At 41.1% G+C, this 17,294-nt stretch overlaps 4 protein-coding genes across 10 annotated transcripts; 3 read left to right on the forward strand and 1 right to left on the reverse strand.

Annotated features, from left to right (window-relative positions):
• The first annotated feature begins 542 nt into the window (after positions 1 to 542).
• LOC135492183 (MYG1 exonuclease-like) lies at positions 543 to 3,857 on the forward strand. 2 transcript variants are annotated; one of them, XM_064778433.1, is made up of 8 exons: positions 543 to 578; positions 879 to 1,038; positions 1,289 to 1,384; positions 1,743 to 1,982; positions 2,124 to 2,217; positions 2,538 to 2,660; positions 2,906 to 3,087; positions 3,209 to 3,857. In XM_064778433.1, exons 2-8 carry the CDS (start codon positions 902 to 904, stop codon positions 3,375 to 3,377), a joined length of 1,041 nt encoding a protein of 346 aa, XP_064634503.1. In that variant the 5' UTR covers positions 543 to 578; positions 879 to 901; the 3' UTR covers positions 3,378 to 3,857. The 2 variants fall into 2 exon arrangements, with proteins under 2 accessions (XP_064634503.1, XP_064634504.1); XM_064778434.1 differs by lacking the exon at positions 543 to 578 and adding an exon at positions 587 to 667.
• Positions 3,858 to 4,085: 228 nt separating this feature from the next.
• LOC135492184 (BET1-like protein) lies at positions 4,086 to 5,818 on the reverse strand. The gene is made up of 4 exons (XM_064778435.1): positions 5,766 to 5,818; positions 5,311 to 5,393; positions 4,967 to 5,023; positions 4,086 to 4,676 (listed from the first exon to the last, which is right to left on the reverse strand). Exons 1-4 carry the CDS (start codon positions 5,803 to 5,805, stop codon positions 4,506 to 4,508), a joined length of 351 nt encoding a protein of 116 aa, XP_064634505.1. The 5' UTR covers positions 5,806 to 5,818; the 3' UTR covers positions 4,086 to 4,505.
• Positions 5,819 to 5,918: 100 nt separating this feature from the next.
• Positions 5,919 to 12,106, forward strand: LOC135492341 (X-ray repair cross-complementing protein 6-like). Of its 3 annotated transcripts, none has more exons than XM_064778748.1 (16): positions 5,919 to 5,945; positions 6,504 to 6,603; positions 6,962 to 7,063; positions 7,223 to 7,297; positions 7,553 to 7,600; positions 7,771 to 7,825; positions 7,983 to 8,076; positions 8,415 to 8,601; positions 8,937 to 9,100; positions 9,458 to 9,554; positions 9,746 to 9,949; positions 10,201 to 10,329; positions 10,500 to 10,611; positions 10,938 to 11,099; positions 11,327 to 11,430; positions 11,663 to 12,106. In XM_064778748.1, the coding sequence occupies exons 2-16, from the start codon at positions 6,511 to 6,513 to the stop codon at positions 11,873 to 11,875; spliced, it is 1,839 nt and encodes a 612-aa protein (XP_064634818.1). In that variant the 5' UTR covers positions 5,919 to 5,945; positions 6,504 to 6,510; the 3' UTR covers positions 11,876 to 12,106. The 3 variants fall into 3 exon arrangements, with proteins under 3 accessions (XP_064634818.1, XP_064634819.1, XP_064634820.1); XM_064778749.1 differs by having other exon boundaries at positions 5,931 to 5,948; XM_064778750.1 differs by lacking the exon at positions 5,919 to 5,945 and adding an exon at positions 5,947 to 5,963.
• A 1,259-nt stretch (positions 12,107 to 13,365) lies between these two features.
• On the forward strand, positions 13,366 to 17,018 carry LOC135492407 (glyceraldehyde-3-phosphate dehydrogenase-like). 4 transcript variants are annotated; one of them, XM_064778879.1, is made up of 7 exons: positions 13,366 to 13,423; positions 13,894 to 13,965; positions 14,291 to 14,390; positions 14,711 to 14,908; positions 15,312 to 15,743; positions 15,954 to 16,138; positions 16,577 to 17,018. In XM_064778879.1, exons 2-7 carry the CDS (start codon positions 13,940 to 13,942, stop codon positions 16,641 to 16,643), a joined length of 1,008 nt encoding a protein of 335 aa, XP_064634949.1. In that variant the 5' UTR covers positions 13,366 to 13,423; positions 13,894 to 13,939; the 3' UTR covers positions 16,644 to 17,018. The 4 variants fall into 4 exon arrangements, with proteins under 4 accessions (XP_064634949.1, XP_064634948.1, XP_064634950.1 ...); XM_064778878.1 differs by having other exon boundaries at positions 13,373 to 13,423; positions 13,897 to 13,965; XM_064778880.1 differs by lacking the exon at positions 13,366 to 13,423 and adding an exon at positions 13,452 to 13,561.
• The last annotated feature ends 276 nt before the right edge of the window (positions 17,019 to 17,294 follow it).

A 17,294-nucleotide genomic window follows, 5' to 3' on the forward strand; every position in this document is an offset into this window, starting at 1 on the left:
TTTAGGCAATTGCCTAGTTCCATTTTCTTAGCTCAGATGGCAGCACCTGCCTGTGACGAAAAGAGAAGATGTCAGACGAAGTGTCAGACGCCGGATGCTGGGGTCTTGATCATGAAAATCGGAGAGAGTTGTTTGTGTCAGATTGACTAACTTATGTTTCTTCAAAGTTTTTTTCCAAAGATTGATGCTTATGACTGATGTCTAGACGCCAAAATAACTACCAAAATAGGCCCCAACTTGATCTCACTCATGATATGACTGCAAAAGAAGATAGACTTGCCCCGGATCACACACTATGATATAAAGAATGAAAGACAAGTGACCTGCCAAAGATAACACAGCAGATGACCAAACGATTTCTTTTTGTAGATTTGACAACCCTTGAAAGCACATCTGCTTTGCCACTTGTACTTTCCCGGGGTACTTTCTCAATCCCAGCAAAAAGTCCAAGGAGGCGAAACGACTTCAATTTGGAGCGAACCGACTTCGATTTGGAGCGAAACGATTGGGGGCGAAAACATTAGGGAGCGAAACAACCGCAATTACTTCTGACGACTGCAACAACTACTCATGCAAAAGTTGGTAAAATTTTCTTCTTTTTGCCGGTTAACCTGCCGATTTTTGCCTATTTGGAACTCACTAAGAGCTGAGGTTTTTAGAACAACTGGTAGGCAAAACTAAGACTCCAACAATATCACATTAAATCAGTACATTTCTATTTTTTTTTCATCAAAAAAGATTAAAAACGAAACTGAAACTGAAAAAGGGTCGCGGACTGGATGTGTGGATGTGACTTTGTCTTCGGTTGTCGTCGACCTCGTTCCAGATCATTGAAATAGTTGACACTCATTGGAAAGACTTCATTTTTTGCGTTTCAGGTGGTGCACTGTTTTCATCATCCATGTCTGAACTTCCATTGAAGAAGGCAAAGTCAACCATGAAAATTGGAACCCATAACGGTACATTCCACTGTGACGAGGTATTTGCTTGTCACATGCTCAAGTTGCTGCCCCAGTACAAGGATGCCGAAATTGTGAGGTAAGAAGAAATTTTAGATTTAGTTTTTAGATGCACAGACCTCCTCTGGTGACATTTTCCTAATCAGTAGTGTCTTTCAGTGGTTCAATGTTAAAGACATCAAAAGAGATGTGGACTCTTCAATCCCTTAATGTCCTCTCTGTCGTGCCTGTTAATTTGAGGAAGGGGTTTGGTGTCATTTTAAGTTTCTTGGAAGACTGTATTTGATTAATAAGTTTGATGAAAGTCAGAATGTGGTTTATAATTTCAGAACCAGAGATCAGGCCCTTCTGGATGGTTGTGATATTGTTGTCGATGTTGGCGGTGTGTTTGATCCTGAGAAACACCGATATGATCATCATCAGAGGTATTCCAGATTGTTCGTTTGAAGACTCCTTCATATAGAGTTTTGCTTTGTACCATATTGTCATGCAAGTAGCTACATGCACATCTGCAATAGTGTACAATGCAGATAAAGTAGAGAAGATCAAGCATGTCATTTCATCATGTTGTGAAATATATTCATTGAATTATTTTGCTCTCATGAGGCAGTGTGAACTCCATGGGATCTGAATTTGGTGATATCTGAGATAACATTTTACCTATTGGAGAACCTATGGGTTTTCAGTGTATCATCATGTGATATTGTTCCCAGTCAAGTTGTACCAGGCTGTTAGCTTGTAAAATCTCTATCCTGTAAAACAGGTGTTGTGGTCAAATTTCAGGACTTTCTCCGAGTCAATGAACAGCTTGAAGCTGGAGAAAAAGTGGGTGACGAAATTGAGCAGTGCCGGATTGGTGTATCTTCACTTTGGCCAGGACGTCTTGAAGGAGATAATCGCAAAGAAGAGTTTAGACTGTAGTCAAGAACTCATTGATAAACTCTATGACAAAGTGTACGAGTTCTTTGTGGAAGAGATTGATGCGATTGACAATGGTATACATCAGACGGATGGAAAACCAAGGTCAGTACATGTCTATGTCTAGATCATGTTATTGTTGACTCTTAGCATGTTTTGTGTTTCAAAGTACAGTTTAGAGTTAATGCTATTAAAGAATATTGAAATACGGAATGTTGAAGTACAAAACAACTTTCCTTGTTTCAGATTTGCAACAACGACAGGACTAAGTTCTAGAGTTGGGAACTTGAATCCACGCTGGAATGAAGATATCGGAAAAGACAGAGCTGCGTTTGAAATGGTAAATCTTTTCTTGCCTTCTGCACAAAACTAGGTCAGATTAAGTTTATTCATGCAGAGTTATTGTCTTTGACATTTTCTATACTATAACAAGCCAGTTTGCTCGTAAATTTGGGCTAATCTCTCAAATTTAGTTGCCCAGATGTGAGTGAGACTCAAACTGGAGACATCTTTCACTGCCGACACACTTTTTTGGCAATCTGATTTTACTTCTCAAATGTTGGTTCAACCTTTGACATGTGTTCTTGTCGCCCTCTGTCAGCCTACATTACAGTACTATTCATGAGGACTCTTCTGATTATTTTGAACTTCTGTTTCCAGAATCGTTTCACTCAAGCTATGAGAATGGTCGGTGAAGAGTTTGAGGACCGGATAGATTACTATGCAACCAGTTGGTGGCCAGCGAGGACACTTGTGGCGAATGCAATTCAAAATCGTCATAATGTAAGTGTTCAGGTGTTTCCTAAATAAAGCTGATCCTCAATGATATTGGTTTCTGACAAGCATGGTTGATGCTATTAGCTCACTTTGGAGCAAAGCAGAAAGCAAACTCTATCAGTGTTGGTACTTGTGCAAAAAAAGAAACTTTACATGTATTTTGAATACAGGTAAGCTTTTTGTCCCAACAAATGAGATATTTATTCACATGCCTCATGAGACACCTAACAAACCGATATTTTGAATTCCAGGTCGACGAAAGTGGTGAAATCATCAACCTGTCTGAGGGAGGTTGCCCCTGGAAGGATCACTTGTTCACAATGGAAGAGGAACTCAACATCAAACCCACCATTAAGTTTGTCCTTTATAGTGACACCAATGGCAAGTGGCGTGTACAGTGTGTTCCTGAAATGCTTGGGTCATTCAACAACAGGTAAGCGACAGATTTATGTCATTATTTGCGTGGCTGCTCAACCTTATTCACTACACCACTTTGACCAACTCACAAACTGAGATTTTAAAATGTTTCATCCAACTCAAATGTTTTTTTCCAGGTTGTCACTTATGGAGGAGTGGAAAGGCATACGAGATGAAAAGCTGTCAGAAATTAGTGGAATCCCTGGGTGTGTTTTTGTCCATGCTAATGGATTTATTGGTGGAAATAACACATATGAAGGTGTGTTAGAAATGTCAAGGCAGACTCTGAAGGCAAGAAAGGACTGATGATTTGGACATTTATTAAAAGGAAGCATTTAGTGAACCGTAAAATATTAAGCATTATTCAAGAGATCTCAGTATAAAGTTTGCAGCTGTCTACCTATTGCAAGGACTGGCAACTCATGTTTTGAAAGAGGAGCTTGTCAACTGATACTGTTTGTGATGCATTTTATATGTTTGACATATCCAGGAAATGATGTGGTGAAAGTGAGGCCTGTCAATTGTGCTAATGTCATTGAATACAATGTTGGCATGTTAATAGTGGTAAACATGTGAATGTGTTATGTCCCAATGGAATGTTGTGGTTGAAACTGAGAGTCGTTGGCTATGCTTTGTCTGTTAGACATCAGTGCATGGAACACTGGCCTCGCCACCTGTTGATCATGCTTTTGATTCTACAATCATTTTGATATTCAAACCAGAGGATGTGTTGTTCTCGTGTACAATGTACAATCAGGACCAAATAATCACTATTCAGATTGACAAGCTATCCGAGTTTATTTTTTATCAACCTCAGCTTAGGCTGTGCAGTGTGTGTCCCCAACTCAACACTTTCATCGGATGAGCAGTGTTGTCTGCAACCTAATACATACTTTGTGTGAGCATGATGTGTAGAGTGTACAGAAGGAGGGGGTCCAATAATCACTTGTGGGTTGCGTATATACATTATGGACTACCCCTGAGCAGTGGTGGATCTGGGAATGAGAAAGGAACTAGAAGCAAATTTCGAATTAAATATACATTTATTACCAGTAGTACCTGCTTCAATTGGCTTGCCCTATCAATGAGATGCTGCGGCAAGATTTAGAGCAGGATCAATCTGAGAATAAATATTAATATACATTTGTACATTGTCCGAAGTTGAACTCCTAGTATAAGTATTCACCCCATCCCAATATCATAAGAGACCATAACTTATAGTTGAATTCAATCTCATTATTACAATTATATACACTGATTGCCCCTAAGGCCTAGCCTCCTCACAAATGGAAATAGCCTCATCTCCCCCTCCAATTCATTAAAAGGTACCACAACCAGTGAAGAACTAAGAGGCATGCATGTATATATGTCATTCCTTGAACCAAATGTCCGCATTCATGTTCATAACACACTCTTCAAACACAAGTCCAGAACTCATCCTGCTCTGAACCATGAAACAAAATAGTATATCACAATGAACGTCACAACGAGTCCAAGGATGATGTAACACATGAGTCTCCGATTGCCTTTTCCCGATGACAGCATACCATTCATTCTCTTCATGCTTCCTGACAGAAGTCCCTCACTGCTGTCAAAGTCCGAGTCCTGAAATGATGAATTTACGGAATGAATTCATATCTTTATTGCTATTTGTTTTATGGCATCATTTTATATCAATTCATTATTATGTGGGGGGATGAATATTCTGTCCTTTGGAACCTGATTGTGATTTTGTCTCTTGTATCTTCTCACAGGCTGAATTATGTACATTATTATTGTAAGAAGAAGTACCTTTGATGTAATTACAGAAGAGGTTATTATCATCAGATCAACATGGAATTGAATGGAGAAAATATATTATGATTTCATTCCAATGAGAAGGTGCCACGACTTACCATTCCAGAAAGGTATTTATTCTGGTCTTTGGCTTCTGTTTCAATGTCAAAAGCAATCTGAAAAAAGATGTCATTGTATGATTTCGAAGTAGTCAACCAATAATGCTAATAGAGGAGTTACCAGGAGAAAGATACAATACCATCAGAGGTCTAAGACTACACAATTTCTTAGTACTATTTTGTCCTGCTTCCATGTTCTTAGTAGTGGTGTATGTTCATTAAATTGAATTGAATTACTTAGTTCAACAATAGCTGTTTGAAGTTTCCATGTCATGACGTAAAAATGAGCTGGCCATTTGTGAAGCAAATTGTACAATTATGAATTAAACAAGTCCTGAACTTACATTTTTTAACCTGTTTACTTTTGAGGACAAATTTGATGCAATATCCTGGTTCTCGCGCTCCATAATTTCATGGGTTGCTCCCGCTGAAATTCAAATGATCAGAATCAGCTAATTTGCAGGTTTACCTGATGAGAAGACCTTATCATATATGATGACGCAGGAAAACCAATTACAAAGTGCACCAATAGAACTCAGCTGTTAAGATTTACAAGGAAAAATGAATTTATTATATAGTTTCATTACTTCTGGGACACCCTGTATGCCATGTACATAATGTACATGAATGTACACAAACCAAAATGTCAACATTGAAAATACGGTAACATTGAACCACTGTTTACGGACTATTCGAAGATTCATTTGCAATAAAAACGACACATACATATCTACATAGATATATGATACATTCTGATATGGTTTCCTTATCATCGAACTTTGGCAAAAGTGTGTTTTACCTGATTGTTCCATCCTGTTACTCCGATTGTATCGTGCCATGTCACAGCATTTATCGCCATCTATCGTCCTACCTCGATCCCATCGCGCACCTGATCGGTCAATCTACACGAATTCACACTACATTGCGGCAAATAAGCCTCCTGAAGCGAGAATCAAAGTGCCGGCCTCTCGATTTTGAGGTGGTGAGTTCCGAATAGGTGTTTATCTCGTAGTTTCTTGCTAATTAAATACATGTCTTGAGTTTTAAAAAATAAATTACTAAGCCTTAGACTCCTTAGCACCAGTAGAGCTTTATATTTAAGCTAATTGGCCGTTAATTACATGCCTGTGCAGTGGTGAAAGACCTACAGGGTGAACACTGCATATTTTTAGTTAAAGCTGAACCGGCCAATTTTTATTAGCATGGCGACAAATTGTCAAGTTGCAAATTCATGGATTTGGTGGGATGTACAATATTGAATTGTAAATTTTCACACATTTTATGTTGGTAAAGAGTTTAAAAAAACAATTGCTTGTGCATCTTGGACAAGCCGCATTTTTGGAGCAGGTTTAAAGCTGAACTGTCTACTGTTTTCTGCACCATGTCACCGGGTGATTCCCCTTGAAAAAGATTATTAGTTTGTCGCTGAAATTCAATCAATGTCATCTGGCCCTCAATGTGTTGTCTGTGAAATTGAGATTTTTTCAATTTGAAATCATTTTTTTATGTAATAATGTCATTGATTCCCTCCATACAGGTGCAATATGTCGACATTTGGGTTTTCTGATCTGACTTGGGGGACACACTTCGGGGGAGATGATGATGACCAAGATGAGGAACAAGACTATTCCACACAGGTAATTTTTCCTCCTTATTTAATCATTTCTCTCCCTCAAGGACATTGACGTGTTGAAGATTAATACAACTGGTGTATTTGTTTTCAACTATTCCATATTCCTAATGCTCTGTAGACTGAAGTCATAGACTTATCTGAAATTGTGACTTGGCAAAACAGAGATACTCATATACTTGGCAGTTGGCATGAAGAAGTATGTACCTTGGTTACAGCTTGGTTACCTTGCTGAATCCGGGAAATTTTGTTCAGACTTCTCCTAACTGTGGTGTTGAATTAAAGGCCTCAAGGGCAAAGGAGCATTGACTAACATTGTAAAACTTTCTTCTGTTCTACAGTTAACATTCTCTGCCTCTTTTCAGTGGAGACAGGCTCCTCGTGATGGGCTAATTTTTGTGATTGACTGTTCAGAGTCGATGTTTGAAGAAAACGACTCTTCCACTCCTTTCGAGCTGTGTATCAAAGTAAGTAAATTCCATTATCTGTACTAAAGTCCTTCAGTTTTGTCATTCAGTTGTGGTGTGTGGAATAAGATGTTACTAACTCCCCCCCCCCCCCTCCCCAAAAAGCCCAAAGATGGAAATTTAGTAATTTGACTATGATCTCTTGTCTTTCTGTTTTAGTGTGCTAAGAATGTGATGCAGAACAAAATTATCAGCAGTGAGAAAGATCTGATGGGACTCGTGTTCTTTGGAACGGTAAGAGTTGTTATTGCAGAGGAAAAATTCAATGGAAATTACCCATATTGGACCAAATCAGTAAAATTGCCTTGATATCTTTTATGTTGGGTCACTGGAAACACTAAATCCACTATCTCAAAAAATTAAGGAGGCCTTTGATTACATCCTGTGTGTATGACAAGTCACACGGAGGTCTATACCTTTCTATGGGATAAGGAAGGAAAGTAAATTCTTTCATCTCGCACCTTTCTATCAAATCTTCTAAATTTTTAGGACAAATCCAAGAACAGTGGTGATTTTAAAAACATCTATGTGCTTCAGGTGAGTAGTATTAACAGTATGCGATTTTGCTATTTATCTATTGGACTTTAGTTCAGGAAAATATTTTGGTAATTTTTATCCTCAATTGAAATGGATCGATTTCACTTTCCCTTGCTATCAAACTATGATTGATTTGCTGCATTTTTTTAAATCCTTCTTTTGAATTTTAGGACCTGGACCAACCTGGAAGGGAGAGCGTACTTCAGTTGGAAGAGTTGAGTGAAGGTAGGTTATTTCTAAAGGTATTCTCTCGAGACTTGTTTTGCTAGCATGGGTCTCATATTGACACACTACTCTGTTCCCCAACCTAGGAAGCTTTGTTCTTTTTCTGACAAAGATAGTGGATCCTGACCCTAACCTCTACATTACTATCACTTTCCAGAAAGTGCTGATGAGTTCACTGCCAAGTATGGACATGGTGACGGCTTCTCCCTTAGCGATGTTTTCTGGACATGTTCAAACATGTTCTCAAAAAGGTGAGTATGTAGGTTGTGAGATTTAACTGTAATCTGTGAATTCAGGTCGAGCTATAGATCTTTTTCAAGCTGGCTTCAGGCTGACTTCTATGTTTGGTTGCCTCAGAGATTTGACACAGGTTCTTCCTTGTCCGATGTCATGGACGTCGCCCAGCCGTGTTCGTGGCCTGCTGTCTGGAAGGACATCAGGCCACTACGTTTTTTGCACATCCTGGGTGTCTTCTCTTGTTCCTCTCTTGATCCCCAGCGCTTTGTCTGGATTCATTCACCACTGAGCCCTGTGGCCAGTCTCTTGGTACGCTAGACCAATCCTTCATTGCTCATTAATTGACTTCCAGCTCCCAGAGAATAGGTTTCAAGAGAGTTATGCTGTTCACCAACAATGACAATCCCCATTCCAACAACCCGAATCTACAAAGACAAGCTAAGACCAAAGCTGGTGACCTGCATGAGAATGGCATAGATTTAGAGCTAATGCACATGCAGAAACCAGGAGAGAATTTTGATGTCAGTCTGTTTTACAAGGTTAGTTTGGTGTCATGAAATGTACAACCTCAGGCCCCACAAGTCCTGATACAGCAAAACATGCGCACAAAATTTATGAACTGTCAAGTTCGCCGAGTACATACAGGGCTTAGTGATTATAAACACTTGCTTGACTTGGGTGAAATGTTGACATGACATGCTCAACTCGGGTCGAGAGTGAGTCTATCTGGGCTAACCTAAAGCCTGTTGAAATGTTACCCTTGCCCTAACATTGATTTACCAGGAGGCACTGCTTCCGATATTCAGAAATAGAAAATTTCAATTTTGTTCTTCCTTATTCATCCAACCTTTCCTACTTCTACTACTATGTTAAGGACTGTCTCTTCTATGACGATGACGAAACAACCACTGCCCTTCCTGATCCTGCAGAAAAATTTGACGAGCTGCTCACCAGGGTGCGTTCAAAGGACCACAAGAAGCGCTCCCTTGGCAAGATACCCTTCACATTTGGAAAGGATATGAGTATGGCAGTTGGAGTGTGAGTAGAACCTGATAAGTGAATTCCGTTAATTTTTTTCCGATACAAGGTCATTAATTGGGATATCTTTGAGTCCTCTGATGCCACGCATAAACTGAAAATCAGATTGACACCTTCAAGATGATTCGTGATTATCTTTTGAAATCCTGACTTCTTCATCATGAAACAAATTAGATGCTATCACCAAAACCTGTTACCTGGATCATGAGGAAATCCTCATAACTCTCCAAGCAATGATGTCAAGTGACACCAACACTCTTACCTAGCCATGAACATAATGATTGAGTTTAGGTCAGTATGGAATCAAGATAACCACTCTGTGGAACCATTTTAATTATTTTCCCCCTTACATTTCAGTTACAGTCTTGTGCGGACATGCACCAAGCCATATGCAGTGAAGCTCTACAAGAAGACAAACGAAGAGGTCAAATCAGTGTCAAAGACTTTCCTTGCTGTAAGTTGAGGAGCCTCGAAACCTAGTGGCCGCCACTGCTGGTTACCATGCAACAGGGCCCGCTAGGCTTTGCCAGGGCAAGTAAAAGTACAGTACAGTAGCCTATCATGGACCCCATTACCTCTGGTAAATTACAATAGTGGGGACGCCTAAACAATTTTTCTCCAATTCTTGCAAATTCTGTTATCTAGGATACATTAGAAGTGTTGATGCCTCAAGACACCAAAAAGGCTGCCACCTACAGTGGAAAGAAGATCTGTTTTGAGATTGATGAGCTTAACGAAATGAGGCGACTGGGAGAGCCAGGTTTGACGTTGATGGGATTCAAACCTAAAAGCGCCCTGAAGCGATATCATCATGTCCGCCCAGCACAGTTTATTTATCCGGAGGAAACGGTAAGACATCCTTTCAAATACCGGTATTGAGTTGGAGTTAAGTGTGATCTTGGGCATTATTGGTCTCTTTCCATGATATTACTTGATTGCATGTAACATGGTAAAAGGGGCAAAATTAGCCCCGAGGAAACTTGGGACCCTCCCTATCATATCAGCAGGAATAGAACCTATGATCTCAACCTCAATATCCTGACCTATTTTCAATACGACTCGATGTTCCTGACATTGACCAGTTCTGACCTTTTTTCCAGGTAATAAAGGGCAGCACGAATCTGTTTACCGCCCTCCTCCAGAAGGCACATCAAAGGGACGTGATCCCAATTTGCAGATATACAGCACGCAAAAATACCCCACCAAGATTTGTTGCATTGTTACCACAGGTAAGTGTGATCGGTGGGGAAAGGCTGTATCATTTGAGGTCTGCTTCGTCAGTAGATCTTACCGATGCAGTTGAAACAGCTGAAAGTTTCCCTATATTTTGCAGGAAGTTTCCCTACATTTTGCAGGAAGTTTCCCTACATTTTGCAGGAAGTTTCCCTATATTTTGCAGGAAGAAGAACTTGATGAGCACAATGTTCAGGTTACACCACCAGGATTCCATGTCATCTTTTTGCCATTTGCTGATGACTTGCGTTCATTGAAATATGAAGAAACTCCAAGAGGTAAGTCTGTGTCATCATCAGCAGGTGCTGACTTTAAATAGGTTCCTCAATCTCTGAAAAGAACAGATTTACATTATCAGAGTGTGTTCAGGGATTGTATGAAAAGCATTTGACTATGGAATTGGGAGTTGTGAATACAGTGATGAATTTACTGTTTAGGAGATTGTGACTTGTGGACACCCAATATTGAGGAGGATTTCTGCAAAACGTAGAGTATTTTTTAGTTGATATGATAATGCCAGCAAGATGTATCACTGCAGTTTTTTGTGAGTACTAATCATGATCCTACTCACTTTGGCCCTAAATGGATTGTAATTTTTTTTCAGCCAATAAAGATCAAGTTGAAAAAGCCAAAGAAGTTGTGAAAAAGATGAACTTCCCCTTCAAGAGTGAGAGCTTTGAGAACCCTTCCCTTCAGAAACACTACGCCAACTTGGAGGCACTTGCTCTTGATAGGGATGTCCCAGATGACATCACAGATTACACAAGTAAGCACACTACTGCCAATTCAAGAATAACCACTTATATGAAAATCATGAGTTTTAAAACTTTTCAAGATGATGACTGGTCATTTGCAATCTTTTTTACCTCTCTCTGTGATCAGGACACCAGACTATTATGGACAGCATATTACAGTCTCAATGTTGTCTTGCCTGTCTTCTGTTGTTTTTCACTCGTGCATCTACCATGTATACATCAAATTTGTTCCTTCCAGTGCCAGATGACGCTATGATTAGCAAGCGTGCTGGAAAAATTCTCGGGGAATTCAAGGAGCTTGTGTTCCCTGACGGCTATGAGGCCGGCAAGGGCAAGAAGAGGGTGAGTACTGCTTAATACAATTGGTTGAGTCCAGGTGCCCCATTCCAGATCACTCCTTCTACCCTTACACTTCAAATTTCAATACTGCCATCCTGCCTGGATTGTAACATCTGATCATGAACTTTGAAACTTGATTGGGGTCAAGAAAATGGGAATTTGTCTGTGTGATAACCATATCTAACAGATGGCAGGGTGTTTCAATATACTAAAAACGATTTGGTACATCTTTCAGCCTGCAGGTGGCGCTGCTGGTCCTGCAGGTAAGAAAGCTCGAGGTGGAGCCGACGATGGAGAGATAGACGTAGAGGCCGAGGCTAGAGCTGGTAGACTCAGTAAACTGACGGTGCCAATTCTCAAAGAATTTGTCAGGAAAACCAAAATAAAAGGTGGTGGGACCAAGAAAGCAGACCTAATGGAAGCCATTAACGACCACTTCGGTTTATAGAGGGTGTACTGGAAGTATGCAGTCGATACTGAAATGGCAATACTGTAGTGCTGAGAGCACACTGAGGGTAAACTGGCTGCAAGATTGTGTTGTGACCGTCTTTTAAATCGTATATTGATAGAAAAGTAAACATTTTGTTTAGAATCCAACGACATGTAATGTTTTTAATTTGTTGACATGTCTCGGGCTACATGTATATGAATATGATACCTACAATAAATGATATCAAACGAAGAAGGCTATTTTGTTCAGTTGATTACTCCGCGATGGTTTTCATTTGATCCAATAGTTAGCATTTGATGTGACCCAATCCTGTTGAGAGGAGCACAGGCATAGACATACCATGCCATGGCCAGGTGATTAAAAGGGAGCTTAAAGATTTCCCCGCATCCGGCAAACTTAAAGGTATAACTGGATGGCGCCAACATGTGGATTTAGAAGGTCTAAGTATGCATAAAGACAACAATTAATAAAAAAAATATCGATTTCAAGCAATGTGGTTCGTTTTCTTTCAACTTTTATTCCCATACCACGCCCATCCAATAAAAACGAAAATCTTCGGGAATCTCCCAATCTTGGCAAACTACACACGCTAACTCTGTAGTGAGAAATACCATTCAGTGTGGACAGCCTAGTGGAGATAAGCGCTAGCTCATATTGATGTGATGAGGTATCCATACAGGATAAGTACTATTAAATGTGACCCTGCACCATGCTCTTGCACCCAATATAATTCCACCTTGATGGACAAACGATCTCGTGTAAATGAACAAAGCTATTCATACAGGAGAAATACCACCTAATAGGGAGTTTTCGCAAAACCGCTGAAACGTCAACGTGAACGCCTATCCCATTGCTCCACATCGTAATCATGAAGTCGAACAATGTGATAGGCGTTCACGTTCGCGTTTCGGAGGCTTCGCAAAAACTCCTTGATTTGACCTCGCACTGAATAGTCCAGCCTCGGTGGACAAGATACAAGTATTCATGAAGAGAATTCGAAGTATCATTCAATGTGACCAGAGACTAAATGAACAGCTAATGGTAGTATAGGGTCCGCGGATGAGACCACCTTTGAGAGGACTAAGGTATTCACACAGCCCCAGGTGAAAAAAACATTCACGGTGACCATAAATCTGTGCATGGGAAATGCCGAACATCATGCGCACGACATGCTTGGACACTATTTTTTTTGGGGGGGGGTAGTGGTTTCTGCAACACCGGTGCTTTCTTGTAGGCCTGTGGTGCATGGTGTGTCACATGATGGCAAGCACTCAGGCCTGTAGAAAAGTCATCTGAATGATATAAGAATAATGTGGAGACAATGAATCCTTTTGCAGTATATGGTCTAGTCTAGGGACTTTGAATGACTTTACATGGCAAAAGTGTCGTTCTGCATGGTTGCATAAGTTCTTATGATGAGCCCATTCATCTAAAAGCCTATGCCTGGGACCATGTGGTAGAAGGCCTTTGATAGGTCGATCAAAAGAAGGAGGTCTCTCCGGTTTGTGCACGTACTCGTTTATGGCCAACAGTTGGACATCAGGGGTAGGTTGCCGGTATTTTTTCGACGTTTTCAATCAATTTATCCCCAAAGTCCATAATCAAAGCAACCCTTGTTTATGTCATCCTTTTCCCTAACCTCTTGCCAACCACTACTGCAGTTTATCAGAGAGGAGATAACTTGTTAGTTTTTCAATCGGTGGTTTGCATTGAAAACGAGATCTCCTTGAGATGACCTTCATTTCACCCTATTGGAAATTTTGAGTCTCTGAACCCATTATTCCGTTTCGTTTCCATATCGAACATATCTTTTTAGTAACAAACTTAATAAACAGAGCCGCCTCACAAATTTTCGAAAACGCTGGGTCAGTGAACTGCTGGATTCAGTGGATTGCGACTCGAGGATCACCACCACCTGGATTTGGGATTGTTCGGAAAACGGGATATGATATTCATCTATATATAACATATTCTTGTCTCCTTGACAATAGGCCTGACATGTATTTTATTTCCAGCAGTTCTTATTCCTACCATCTTCAAGTACGAGACCACTATATCAACATGGTAATCAAGATTGGTATCAATGGGTAAGCACCATCATCGCTCTCAGTCCGCAATATCTCGGTTTTCGGAAACAATGTGAATTTTAAAGTGAAACTAAAGTGACTTAATTTTGCCAATCCAAGGAACACCAGGACTCTTTCAAACACAAAAAAATCGGACAAAATATTGCGCGTAGGTCATGCAGACCGAAGATGGCAATGTCTTCCCAAGTATATATTTTACCACTTTGTCGAATTGGACGAGTTCTGGTGTTTCTAAGATTTGCGATATGGAGGCACCAATAGTTTCACCTTAACGTCACTACATCCAGGCACTACATGTATTATTTGGGAAGATTTACTATTACAGCTTCGGTCGAATTGGTCGCCTCGTTTGTCGTGCATCGATGGAACATGATAACGTAGATGTGGTTGCTGTCAATGATCCTTTCATTGATCTGGACTACATGGTAAGACCCTGGATGTGGCGAGTGCCCGTCATAATATACTATCCCGACCATTCGCCTTCCACCATCTCAGCAGATGAGTAAGCCAGCTGTTGCTAGATCCTCCTCCCTTGACAAGTTTTCACTAGGGCACTCTTGATTATCACGCCCCTACTTTGTATCACAACGCTCTACCCCCTCGGACGCCCAGTCTCTTATAGGCCTACCATCATCTTGGCGTCATTCTCAGTGGCTGTACTCGCCGATGATTCCATCTACGTACCTCCGTCAAATCAAATTACAACGCGAAATATATTCATCCATAAATACATCTTTCTTAACAGGTATACATGTTTAAGTACGACTCGACCCACAACCGATTCAAGGGTACAGTAGAGGCCAAAAACGGCAAGTTGGTCATCAATGGCAAAGAGATCCTTGCCTACATGGAGAAGGACCCAACCCAGATCCCATGGAAACAAAGTGGGGCTACATTTGTGGTAGAATCAACTGGTATCTTTACCACAACCGACATGGCCAGTGTAAGTAGATTTTGCCAACACTTCTTCTGCCTGTCACCTCAAGAAGAAGAAAAAACAGCTTTTGCGTCGCTCTGACTGTATAACTTCCCGTTGTTGTAACCTAAGTAATCGTCAAAACGAAAAGCAACCCGTCTTCACTATCGCATTTGATGACATCATTTCAACAACCTAGATTCGTGAGAACTTCAGATTCGTAATTAACGAGTAGGTTTGTCGCACTGAGACAACCTTCGTCTGTAAGGATAATCCTTCATCTTCATGCCCGCAGTTCCCCTCAGCTGTGAGAGTTTACGAACACGATCAAAACACCATGCAGTAACCCAAACGCAGGCTTCGCGATCGCTGTCCATTATTATTCAGAGAAAAATATTCAAATACTTCAGTGTCATCCATTCTTTTGCAGAAACATATCAAAGGTGGTGCCGAGAAGGTTGTCATCTCTGCCCCCTCTACTGATGCACCCATGTTCGTCATGGGCGTCAATGAAGACAAGTACGACCCAGCGAATATGCACGTTGTCAGCAACGCTTCATGCACCACAAATTGCCTCGCGCCGCTAGCCAAGATCATCAATGATAATTTCGGCATTGAAGAAGGCCTGATGACTACCGTCCATGCCACCACTGCGACACAAAAGACCGTGGATGCTCCAAGCCAGAAGAAATGGCGTGATGGTCGCGGCGCCAGTCAGAACATCATACCGGCTTCGACCGGTGCGGCCAAGGCTGTTGGCAAGGTCATCCCCGAGTTGAATGGTAAACTGACCGGTTTGGCGTTCAGAGTTCCCGTGCCTGATGTGTCCGTTGTGGACCTGACCGTCAGGTTGAAGAAATCAGTAAGTACACTAGAAATGTATTTTGTTTAAGGCGAGATGAGGCCAGTCCGTTTCTACAACAGCGTCGGCCCAGGATATCCGCACGTGAAAGCAGCAATTACGTGTGAGGGTGGATTCATGCATTCAGATTACATCTGTCCCCTGAAGACGGTATGATTATTCATACATGATCGATAGTCAATATTTATGAAGAGAATTCTTTACTTTCAGGCGACGTATGAGGAAATCAAGGGGACTGTCAAGGCCGCTTCAGCGAACCCAAAGCTGAGGAAATTCATCGGCTACACTGAAGACGAAGTGGTCTCAACTGACTTCATCGGAGACACCCACAGTAGTATATTCGATGCAAACGCCGGCATTGCCCTGAGCCCAAACTTCGTCAAGCTGATTTCTTGGTAAGTCAAAATGGTCAGTTGTTCATTGCTATTGGCAGATAAGCGGCATTCTCAAATCCTGTTATTATTGCTCCACTTCCGAGAGGCCCGTTTTGTCAAAATTCTTAGACCCGCCATATCGACTCTTCGCTGTCGAGCATTGCCCATCCTGGCTGACTAGAAAGCCGACCTGCGTCTTCCTTTGTACACATGTTACCATGAATAAATAAACCAAATGCCGAATAGAGATAGGCCTGTTGGAAGTAGATTTTTGGTGGAGGGGGACTCAAAGCACTCTTTTGTCTCCATTAATCTTCATATCTGACCCTTCCCCGGCCGTTCTAACTATGCCCATGAACATAGTCTCCTTCGCATAATGATGCTCTACCACATGCTAACAATAGGAAAGACGATTCTAAGTTATATTGATCAAAGAATTTTTATTTCCTCTTCATTTAGGTATGATAATGAGATGGGATACAGTCACAGGGTTGTGGACCTCATCAAGTACATGGCAAGCAAGTAGTAAAAGAAGATAGATCACCGTATTGAAGTCAGCTACCCTGAACAAAGAGTAAACTATATAATGTCCCAATTCTACTCGATCCGGGATCCGCAACCGCCTGTAGCCTACAGAGGAATTGAACCAGGTTTACTCAATAGGAATGGACCAGATCGCCGTATTGCCTCAATTTGAAGGATTTGAGAACACCTATATACTGTGTAAACGCAATTAAGCCGGTTTAGGGCGCCAGTACAAAAGCCTTTTTACATGAAAAAGTCTTGTGTCTAAACAGAGGCGGCTCTACCGGTTCAATAGCGTCATCTGCTACATTTGTATCCGCACAGCCAAATATCTAGGATTATGAGAATATAAACGACATCTTGCCATTAAACTTAAGTGCCTTGTCAGTTAATATGATTGCTAATGAGTTCATGCATTTTCACACGCCAAGCAACAAATAAAGTTCCACGTCATCATTTGACTTTAGTCTGGCCTCAGGCGAGTCATCTGGAATTTCCCAGATGAGCCCCGGTGGTGTAGTGACGCGACTGAGACACTGACTGGCGGTCGTGAAATCCCCGTTTTGATACCCACTGTCGGTGTGAGACTCTGGACAAGTATATTTGCCGGACATGTAACAACAGTTACACCTATATGTAGGCATATGTGGGC

The sequence above is a fragment of the Lineus longissimus genome, chromosome 8, assembly GCF_910592395.1.
Source record: "Lineus longissimus chromosome 8, tnLinLong1.2, whole genome shotgun sequence".
In the NCBI taxonomy this organism is placed as follows: domain Eukaryota; kingdom Metazoa; phylum Nemertea; class Pilidiophora; order Heteronemertea; family Lineidae; genus Lineus; species Lineus longissimus.